The following is an 11,506-nucleotide window of genomic DNA, read 5'->3' as shown; positions in this document are numbered from 1 at the left end:
GATTCCACAGGAGAGGAGCCTGATAGCTGAAGGCTCTGGCTCCTGATCTACTTTTGGAGACTTTAGGGACCATGAGTAACCCTGCATTCTCAGAGCGCAGAGTTCTGGTGGGATAATATGGCACTATGAGCTCTCTAAGATATGACGGAGCCTGACCATTTAGAGCTTTATAAGTTAGGAGTAGGATTTTATATTGAATTCTGGATTTTACAGGGAGCCAGTGCAGAGAAGCTAAAACAGTAGAAATGTGTTCTCGCCTCTTAGTTCCTGTTAGTGCACGTGCTGCTGCATTCTGAATTAGCTGGAGAGTTTTTAAAGATAGATAGATAGATAGATACATAGATAGATACATAGATAGATAGAAACAAAGGGAAAAAAACATCAGTACTCTATCTTTCTATCTATCTGAGTATCAACATGTGTCTGTGTCACCGAGCATCTAAGACTGAGCTGGTTTAATGTCCCTTTCCTTTATTTTTTATATTTATATATATTTACAAATGTAAAGACCAGCTGAAATGAAATTAGATCACTTCCTGTGACTCTGTTTGTTCCAGATTTTATAAAACTGTGCTGAAGGTTTAATATTTTCTCCCCACCAGCTGATTGTTTTCTGTTTTGTTTTATTGTCTTCTGTTTCTGCTGATTATCAGTGTGATTAACAAGACAACCAATCAGCCAGCAGTCAGCAGGTCAAAGGTCAAACAAGTCATCAGAGGTAGAAGAAGTACTCACGTATATTTTACTTGTGTAAAAATAACAATACCACAGTGCAGGAATAATCAGTTGTGAGGAAAAGTCCTGCATTCAAAATAATGTGAAATTATCTGTATCAACATAAACATCTATCTTTCTTCAGAGCTACAAACAGCGCTTTTAAATACTACAGTAAGTGTGTGTGTGTGTGTGTGTGTGTGTGTGTGTGTCTGTGCATGTGTACAGAGAGAGAGTAAAGCTGCCTCCACCCACGCCTCACATCTGGAAACCATCATACACACACTCACACACATGTGATGACATCATGCTAAGCTGTTTGTGATCAGATCAAATTAAGCTGACGATGATGTCATTACAAGGACACAGATTTGCGATCTGAAGTCAATTTTTTTTTTAAGTTTCATATTAATACACCGGCAGTGAAGAAGTACATTTACTCCAGTACCGTACTGTGGGACAATTTCAGGGTACTTGTACTGTATTTGAGTATTTCTATTTTATGCTACTTTAAACTTCTATGCTTCTAAATTTACTGCAAAAGTTAGCCTATCTTAGCACAAAACTGTAAGCAGGGGGGGAAATGTCAGCCTGGCTTAGCACTAAGACTGGTCATGGGGAAACTGCTAGCCTAGCTTAGCACAGAGACAGGAAATAGAGGAAACTGTTGTCTTATTTAGCACGAAGACTGGAAAGCGGGGGGAAACTGTTAGCCTAGCTTACCACAAAGACTGGAAAGCAGTGGGAAACTGTTAGCTTGGCAGCACAGACACTGGAAGCAGGGTGACACTGCTGGCTTAGCTTAGCACAAAGACTGGAAGCAGGAGGACCTGTTATCCTAGCTTAGCTCAAAGACTAGAAGCAGGGGGAACTGTTAGCCTAGCTTAGCACAAAGATTGAAAGCAGGGGAACTGTAAGCCTAACTTAGCACAGAGACTGGAAGCAGGGTGAAGCTGTTAGCTTTAACAGGGGAACTGTAAGCCTAACTTAGCACAGAGACTGGAAGCAGGGGGACCCCTTAGCCTAACTCAGCACAAAGGCTGGAAGTAGGGGGAACTATTAGCCTAACTTAGCACAAAGACAGGAAATTGGGGGAACTGTTAGCCTAGCATAGCACAGACACTGGAAGCAGGGGAAATCTGCTAGCCTAGCTTAGCACAAACACTGGAAGCAGGGTGAAACTGCCAGCTTAGCTTAGCACAATGACTGTAAGGAGGAGAACCTGTTATCCTAGCTTAGCTCAAAGACTAGAAGCAGGGAGAACTGTTAGCCTAGCTTAGCACAAAGACAGGGAATGGGGGAAACTGTTAGTCTAGCTTAGCACAAAGACTGGAAGCAGGGGGGAACTGTTAGCCAGACTTAGCACAAACACAGGAAATGAGGGGAACTGTTAGCTTGGCTTAGCTTAGCACAAAGACTGGAAACAGGGGAACTGTTAGCCTAGTTGGCACAAAGACTGGAAACGGGGGACTGTTAGCCTAGCTTAGCACAAAGACTGGAAGTAGGGGGGAACTGTTAGCCTGACTTAGCACAAAGACTGGAAGCGGGGGAACTGTTAGCCTAGTTAGCACAAAGACTAGAAACAGGGTGGACTGTTAGCCTAGCTTAGCACAAAGACTAGAAGCAGGGGGAACTGTCTCTTATGTAAGGTTCAGTTTTTATGTAACAGTAACAAAGCAATGAGTGTTACTTTATTAACTGTATTTGGATGGAGAGATGCAGGAAGAGGCATTGTCACAGAAACGGTTAATCTTTTTTCAAAGATTTGTCATGGAAACAGATTTCAGTGTCAGGAGGTCAGACAGAAACTGGATCAGCTGCTGGAAGTGAAACCAGAAAAAACACAGAGTCTGTGAGAAGGAGAGGAGGATACTGATAGAAAAAGAAATAGAAACAAAATCAGACTCCTCCTCCTCCTCCTCACAGTGATGATCCCAGTCATCTGCGTCACTCACTCTGATGACACAAACACAACAGGAGGTTTCCCTTCTCTCAGCGTGTTGCTGCAGACGTAATGAGCCTCGTTCACGACTTCAAGAAAAGATAAATAATAAAATATCAAGGCTACTGGGTTGTTTGTGTATATAGATCATGGTTCTGATGCAGACTGTTATTCAGCTGACAGGTTGGTGTGCAGCAGGAGGACATTACATAGCACACACACATGCAAACTCACAACGATGTGTGGGAGGGAGACAAACAAAGTGACACTATCATGTAAATACACCATGGTTCATCTCAGCTACTGCAGACACGACACATACACTCTTTAAATGATGTTTGTGTAGCTGTTTCCAGACCTGCTTAGGATTTCTAAACAAATATCAGAGTGGAGAATCTTAACAGGAACAGTTCAACATTTCGGGAAACATTTACAGAGTACAGAACCTGCATCAGTTCACAGAGACAACATTTTCTCTTTCTCTCTCTCTTTGTAGGCCTGCTCCTCCAAAATGGCCGACACAGAGGTCTCTTTGTCCCCGGCTCTGCGTCCGCTCCACCTTAGCCCCTCCCACTCAGCACCACCTCTTCCACCTGCCTCCTCCACCTCCCCCACCACCTTCTCCTGCCCCTCCTCCCCCTCCAGCGCCTCCTCTACCTCCTCTTCTTCATCATCTTCCTCATGCTCTGAAAGCTCCTCTGACTGCCCAGTCCACCACCACCACCACCATCATCATCATCATCATCACCCCCGCCCCCAGCTGCAGCTGCCCCCACCTTCCCACAGCGAGCAGCCTTCCTCACCCAGCGCCAGCCCCCGCAGCTCCAGCCCCAGCGGGAGCATCGGCAGCACTGGCAGCCTTGGCAGCAGCGCCAGTGAGGGCATTGGCAGCAGTGGTATGTCGAGTGCCGGCGACCCGCGAGGCCCCAGCCCCCCGCTGGACGTCATCTCAGAGGATGCCATGGAGATGGACCTGGGGGTCGACCAAGGTAACAGAACCCCATAATATTTTGTCATTGATGTATTGTTGAGACCACACGAATGATTCAGCTGATTCTGAGCACAAAGAGTAGGAGCAGGGGGGAACTGTTAGCTTAGCACAAAGACTAGAAACAGGGGACTGTTAGCCTAGCTTTGCACAAAGACTAGAAGCAGGGGGGAACTGTGAGCCTAGCTTAGCACAAAGACTAGAAGCAGGGAAAAACTGTTAGCCTAGCTTAGCACAAAGACTGGAAACTGGGGAAACTGTTAGTCTAGTTTAGCACAAACACTGAAAGCAGGGTCAAACTGCTAGCCTAGCTTATGCACACAATGTATTTTGAAAAATCCACTTAGTCCTGATCCAGAAGTTTGGTACCAGATTGGTACTCTGCACAGAGGTGAGTCCAGTTGTATCTAGTTTTGTTTAAATTAATATTGAGTGATCACAAACTAGCTGGAGATTACACCGACATCAGGAAAGCCGTCCTTGACTGCACATTCAGTAGGCATTAGGAAACAGGTTGAATATTTGTGAGAAGTGCAGTGTGACCACACCTTTTAGTCTGGCCCCTCAACTGGGACCAATATGTCTTGGGGGACCTAAGGCCCGTTTCCACCGCAGGAACTTAGGGGTAATTTTACGGGGCCGGGGCCGTTGGTGCGTGTCTCCACTGCAGGAACCACCCCGAAGGACAGAGTTCCGGAATTTTTACAGGGGCTAAACAAGTCCCTGCCTCGGAGTAGGTACTCAGAACGGCCCCGAAAAACTCCTGGGTGGGGCTTGGGGTTTACTTGGTGCTGATTGGATATACTCAAGGCGGGATGTGACGTCAATAGAAAGCGACAAAATAGCCGCGTCGCCCCGGTCAAAATGGTCACGCAACGATTACGTCACATCCAGAGCCCGGTAACTTTACAGGAATCTTCCTACTCCGCTCTCTCAGTGGAGACATGGCGGTTGAGAGGGCCAAGCGAGAGGACGTTCCTGTAAAGTTCCTGCCCCCCAAATAGTAACAGGAACTTCTTCAGTGGAAATGGGCCTCAAGACAGCACAGCTCCCAGGACCACAGGGACACAAAACCCTTCCACTCTGTGAGGTGGTGATTCTCAGGAGGACATTAAAGGAAAAGTGCCACAGATTCAGTCTTTTTTAAAGCTGAGTCATCAATTTGTTGTTTGCAGTTTCTAAGTTTTTCTTTCAAGTTTTACAGATGTTATGGTGACGATCAGTCTGACCTCTTCTTGATTTCTGCCTCCAGTGATCGACCCAGAAGTTGCTCTGAAGGCTTGCCAGGAAGTCCTTCTCAAGGTCAAGCTGCAAAACAGAGAAGTGCCTGAACAGCAACAAGTTGACAACAAACAACAACAACAGGACGATCAACAACAGCAACAACAACAACAACATTACACAGACTCAACAGAGTGCTCCAGCCCACAGTGGCACATCAGCCCGGACACCAGCTCCATCAAAGAGGAGGAAGAGGAGGAAGAGGAGGAAGAGGTGGAGGGGAGTTGTGGAAAGGATGGGGGTAAACAAGGTGATACCTACCAGCAAGACCCACCTCCTGCAGCACGGCCGGAGTCCTCCTCACTGCTGTCGGCATCATCATCATCATCATCTAAACAGTCGTGGCTGCTGCGCCTGTTCGAGTCCAAGCTGTTTGACGTTTCCATGGCAATCTCCTACCTGTACAAGTCAAAGGAGCCAGGGGTGCAGGCGTACATTGGAAACCGCCTCTTCAGCTTCCCCGACAGCGAGGTGGACTTCTACCTGCCGCAGCTGCTCAACATGTATGTGCACATGGACACCGAGGTGGGAGATGCCATCAGACCGTACCTGGTGAGTCCCCAGGCACCTGGTTTAGAAAACAACAGAGGTTTTAAGGTCTCAACAGAAGGCATCATTTATTTCTGTCTGGTTCTATGTATGGATCATTTCACCAAGGATCCATTTAAATGATTTTGTATAGAAATCACGTGAAGCTTGTTAGCTAGCTAACCTTTGTATCAACTCAGGGTGTTAGTTTATTAACAAAGCTGTGGAACACTTGGGTAAGTGTGTTCAGAGCTAAATCCCATCCATCTCTCTACTGTTTATCAATGCCTCCATGATACTTTGCAACTTTGCCCAGACTTACGAAGTCATGCCCCCACCGTCAGGCTAGACCTGGGAGGGAAGCTCCTGGTGGTCTGACCCTCACCAGAAACAACAAGCCATCACCATGTGGAGGTTTGGTGCGTTGGCAGTCAGGTGTCAAACATTGTGATGCTTTAGCATTCTCACCCATGTCGAGGAAAATAGTGCTTGGGCCATAGAATGCCATGCCACCTTTAATAACAGCTCAACTGACAGGTATCAGTAGACCAGAAGGACCACAACTTTTCTAGTTTGGAAGGAGTTTACAAAGACCATGCAGAAAAACATTCGGTCGGCCTCTAGGAGTTCTGACAAATCATCAGATGACTCAGAAGAGAGAGGCGGGACTTTCTCTCTCCAGGCTGAACTGCCGACTCTGACCGTGGACAGTGTAGGACGGTGAAAAAAACGGGATTCCTAAACCCGACCAACATATCTTCAGTGGGGGCAGAATGATAAGATGATTTAGGGGGAATCCTTGCCCATCTCACTGGTGGAGGTCACTGAGGCAGTTTAACAGCAGGCCGATGGTTCCCATTCTTTTTAAAGCATGGCCAAAAGATGCATTCTGTTGTCAGGGTATAGCACTACCCTGCCTCCTTTGGAAAGTGTACGCCATGCTGCTGGAGAGTAGGCCGTGGTCAATTTTTAAACCTTTATTGGGGACCCTTGCAAAGATGCTGGATGGGCAGCAGATCCTCATACAGTAGTTTAGTAAACATCTAACGAATTAGCGCCCCTAGTTGTTAGGATAGTTTTAGGAAAAGAAACATGGTAGGGTTTTGTCACGTAATGTACTTAATGCAAAGTAACTTACGTACTTAACATAACTTGACGACATACCTTAAGGTGCTGACACACCAAACCGACATCAAAGAACTAGCGGCGATGCCTCACATCACCCTGTGTCAGTTGCATTTGAACACACTACAAAGACTACATCCGATGGCCAAGTAGCATGTACGTTCTGCGCCTGTGTGAGAGGAAATAACGCAAAAAGAGCACCGCAGCACCTCCACGGACTATTACATCCAGACGGTCCCGGTGTTTCCTCCGCAGGCTCCACTTCACTCAGCTGCTTCTTCCCACTTTAACCTGAATAACAAACCGGGGCTCGGTGCTCCGGTTGGATCCAAATGGAGAGCCGGGGCTAGGCTGTGCTTCTCTGCTTCCCTCCGGTCATGCTGCGGCTATTCAGGTTAAAGTGGGAAGAAGCAGCGGGGCTGTTGGGCAGCTGAGTGAAGTGGAGCCTGAGGAGGAAGCACCGTTTAGCCCTGGTTTCACTACAGGCAGATTCACTCGCTACAGGGGCGAGGAAATAAAACCTGAACAGCCAATCAGAGTGATCTCTCTCACCGACAAGCTCCGCCGCCAATTCAACATGCTCAATCAGCCGAAAAGCCGCCGACGCAAAAGTGCAGATGGTGCGGGACACACTGCAAAAACTAGGGCGACAGAAGCTCACCGATGCTCCAACTTTGACTGACGGCCAACTGTCGGCTTGGTGTGTCAGGGCCTTTAAGATAACTCAGCGTTCACTTGATTTCACACAGGACACAGACACCAGTCTCCTGGGGGAAAGTCCTGTGTTTGTTTGACCCATCCACCCCACCCTGCCTCCTTACACAAATGTTTGCTCTTTGTACACTTCCTTCTTTACTCTCATCAGCACATTGGTCATGTGAACACAGCCTTCACAATTTGTGGGTTATATATAATTTACGAGCTCACGGACTACATGGGTTATATACAAATTCTGGTTCATTACTTTATGTAGGTATACGTGCGAACAGTGCATGAGAACATCTTGAAACGGGCCATAGGACCACAAAGTACATCTGAATGTATTTTGTTAAAAGGACCCAGATGAGGCCATCAAACGCTTCCTGGACACCTCCCATTGGAGGTATTTCGGACACTTCTTACTGAGAGAGGCCCACCCAGAACATGCTGCAGGGATTATATATCTCATCTGGTCTGGGAATGCCTCAGGAGCTACCAGGACAAGCTGGAGGATGAGGCTGAAGCCCCCAGTCTTAAAGAAATAAGTTTTTATTTTTTGGCCCTGTTGCCCAGCCCTCTTTGAAAACTTAAGACCCTCTCCCACTGGACATAAAAACAACTAACACTCACTAATATCTGGCTTTTATCTTTAGTCCCAGGACAAATGACTCTGCAGTAGTCATGGGTATATATGGGCCCCAACTCTGATCAGCTTCAGTCGGCAGTAATAAAATTACAACACCTGGCTGAACATGCTAATTTCTGTCAGTCGTGTGCCACCACAAATTCCATGTCCCTGTCCAAGCAGCGCTCGAACCTCATTCCAAATTAGTCGGCACAGATTTTGAAAGAGAGACTGAATACATATCAGATATAAAAACGAAGTAACCACCAAAATATTTTTACTGGCCTCCATGCTGCTTCCTACTGTTTACTAGCCTGTCTTCTGGTGCGTCATGTTTAATGTCACAAACGTGTTGGAAAACAACAGAAAGGCATACCTGTTTACTGCAGAGCTGTGTACATGACTCTGGTCTACTGGCAATGGGAAAGGAGTCTATCAGCTGTTTTTAGTGGGTTTTACTGCATTTTAAAAACCTGCATATATGTACTGATTTGGGTGGAAAAGGGTATTATTTAACAAATGAATAATGTAATATTTAATCTTGACATACAATCTAAAGTCTTTGTCTCTCTGTCCGTCCCTCAGATCCACCGTTGCAGAGGTGAGATAACCTTCTCACTGCTGACGGCTTGGCTGCTGGGTGCTTACTCCTCTGACATGCACATCTCCACCCAGCGTCACTCCAGAGGCACCAAACTCCGAAAACTCATCCTGTCTGATGAGCTCAAACCTTCAGCTCCTCCACCAGATGCTCACAGAGCAGTTTCAGCTTCTGTTTCTGAAAGCCCGATGTCCTCGCCAACCCACCGTCGCTGCCACCGAAGGCACAACAGCAGCAACATGGAATCTGGCCCCTCCTACTCTACGGCCGGCCCAGACAGCCCTGTACAGGGAGAGGTGGAAGTGTTTGTTTCTCCATCCAGGAGGACCCACCAGAGATCCAAGTCAGACGCCACCACGGCAAGCAGCGGGCCCGGCTCCGGCCTCCGACGGACAGGAAGTAACCCAAAAGTGGAGGCTGTCCATGAGGAGGTAAGGACCAGACTTTTACTTGACACCTCAAAGGGAAGAGCTGGTATTAGAACAATGTTGTGTCCATCAGAGGGTTTGGTCTGTGGATTTGAGATTTTTGAGTACTTCTTTATTATCTGACACTTGACAATAAAAGTAAATTTGATAATCGATAATGACATTTTATTTATCTTAAATAATACTGTGTGTATAAATAAAACACACAGAGCAAAACTGAATTGAAGATGGATTGAAAACGATTAAAGTCAGGAAAGCACTGCCAATAATAAAACATGTATTGCTAGTTTCAGTGGAAAAAAAAAGTTAAAAAATATATTTATTATGAATAAAGAATTTACTTTTAAAAAGTCCAAAAATCCCATGTACTTGTATGTGTTTTACATTTGAGTCGTTCTCATACAGCCTGCTGATATCAGTCAGCTTCAGGGTTGCTCTGATGTATAGTGTGACAGTTCAGATGCTGCTGGTGGCATTTTCACAGAACCTGGAAGGAAAATCTGTAATTATCTGTGTGGGGCGTGGCGTCGTTTTTCTTTGCAGCCTCCTTTTGTTCGCCTCCTTTATCTTGTCGTACTTTTTGTTCACCTCTTTGTGTTCTTTGTCACATTGTGTTCCCCTTCTTTACGACGTCACTTGTGTCAGAAACAGAACCTGTTAGTTACACGTGATAAGACTCCTCAGCTGTCTGCATTGATCACCTTTTTCAACTAGAGCTCCTGCACACCTGAGTGCTGTAATCCCCTCAGGATGAATTGTAATCACCGTAAGGAGTGCCATCATCAGATGTAGGAATGAGAATGAGAACCGGTTCCAAATTTTTTCGATCCATCAGAATTGTACATTTCCGAGCTTATAATGTCCTTTTGTCGATGCCGATATGTTTTTCTGACAGTTGCAAAAGACGTCAAACTTATGTGCAGTGTCTCTAAAAATGTAGTACATTACTCATTACTCATTACTATTTCTTTACTTATTACTCCCTGCCAACAGTAATTTGTCACACCACTCATTACATCACTTTTCCGTTACACCCCATAAAATTGGTAATTGAGTATCTCCCCAAAATTCAGATGTGCGCCTCTGTGTGAATTTCAGGGGAATCGCTGTTAAGTGTAGCTAAGGCTAGATAGCTTCTATTTACCTGGAGGTCTTCAATTCCCTGTGACCAGTATTTTTCCAAGGCTCTGCCTGAAAGACAGAGAGTCACTCATGGAGCAGCATTTCATCTACAACATATCCAACCACAAGCCTCATCACTTCTTGTAGCTGCAGCTGTCCACAATTAAAATCCAGTTTTGGTTGTTTAGCCAGTGTAGGGCTACCTATGCGACCTATGCGGCTGAGGAGGGCTCACCTTTGGTGGGGTGTATTTTCTGGAGCTTCACGTTGTTGTGCTGTCAGTTGTAGTAGCCGAGGTGTTTCAGACCGGAGGTTTAAGGACGAGTTGTAGTTCTACTACCTGCAGCAACAGTGTTCTTGTCATCTTTCCTCTCAGCAAAATTAAAGTAATTTCCAGCTGTTAAGGTAAGTGTTTCTAACTAGCTTGCTGCTTTATGATGTGCTTGAGCAGCACAGCGATTACTAAAATGAGTCCACTGATGTGATGTTGTATTTCAAGTCAGTAGTGATGTGATAACAAAAGTAATGTTGTAAGTAGGGCTGCCACAAATGATTATTTTGATAATCAACTAGTCACCGATTATTTTTGCAATTAGTCGACTAATCGGATCATACGTAAATTGCAGCTCATCGCACCAGCATGCAGCTGCTCTTATATAACCATCATTAGCTTCCAGCTTGAAGTGTTTAAGGTATGTGCTAACTAAAAATAAAGACAATTAAGATGATAGTTCATTCAACTTTTAATGAACTTTGCAGCTTGTAGCAGCATTTCTGACATTTTTTAATGTGATGTGTGCAAAATAAAATGAAGGCACAACTCTGGCCTTTAACATTTTTAGCTGTAAATGTTTAGTGCATTGTAAAATGGAACCAAAAACTATGCACTATGTATAGTTGCACTATGAATACTATGCACTAGTAAGAATACAAAATATCAACAAAAAGAAATACTTGTAAACATATTTCACTCTTCTCAGACATCAAACAAATCTTTAAATGTAGCATAGAGTGCAAACAGCTGAGTAAAATAAGGAAAACAAGGCACTGGGCTAAAGAAAACAAAAATAAATACTTGTTTAGGTTTTTCTTTGCTTCATTTGTCTCTGGCATCAAACATAGCTACATTTTAAAGTATTGAATAGTGCTACAAAATCAAATGAGGTAGGCACCTGAAACTAAAAAGAAATTATCCACAAAAATTAAGTTTTGGTCTCACTCAAATATAACAAAAGTGCATTTTGTGCTCAGTGCTCACAACTGTATTCAACTTTACTACACTCTGACTCTATATAATCCCAATCTACACAAGGCTCTTGTTCATAGCCAGGAAAGTTAGCATTTCTACATGTTCTGGAGAAAGGCTTGCTCTCTTTTGAGAGCAGATGTTCCCTGCTGCGGAAAAGATCCGCTCCGATGGGGTGGAGGTTGCAGGGATGCACAGAAAAGATTT

At 45.0% G+C, this 11,506-nt stretch overlaps 1 protein-coding gene across 1 annotated transcript in view; it reads left to right on the top strand.

The window, feature by feature from the left end:
- The window catches only part of LOC126383463 (phosphatidylinositol 4-kinase beta-like), a 53,233-nt gene that overhangs the window by 7,210 nt on the left and 34,517 nt on the right, over positions 1-11,506 (top strand). The window contains exons 2-4 of the mRNA XM_050033969.1: positions 3,153-3,645; positions 4,897-5,477; positions 8,488-8,934. Of these exons, the coding sequence (XP_049889926.1) occupies positions 3,168-3,645; positions 4,897-5,477; positions 8,488-8,934 (1,506 nt within the window). The 5' untranslated portion in view covers positions 3,153-3,167. The remainder of the gene's footprint in view (positions 1-3,152; positions 3,646-4,896; positions 5,478-8,487; positions 8,935-11,506) is intronic.

The sequence above is a fragment of the Epinephelus moara genome, chromosome 22 (genome assembly GCF_006386435.1).
Source record: "Epinephelus moara isolate mb chromosome 22, YSFRI_EMoa_1.0, whole genome shotgun sequence".
NCBI lineage: Eukaryota > Metazoa > Chordata > Actinopteri > Perciformes > Serranidae > Epinephelus > Epinephelus moara.
The sequence above is the reverse complement of the archived record's forward strand: the minus strand, read 5'-3'. Positions and strand labels throughout refer to the sequence as shown.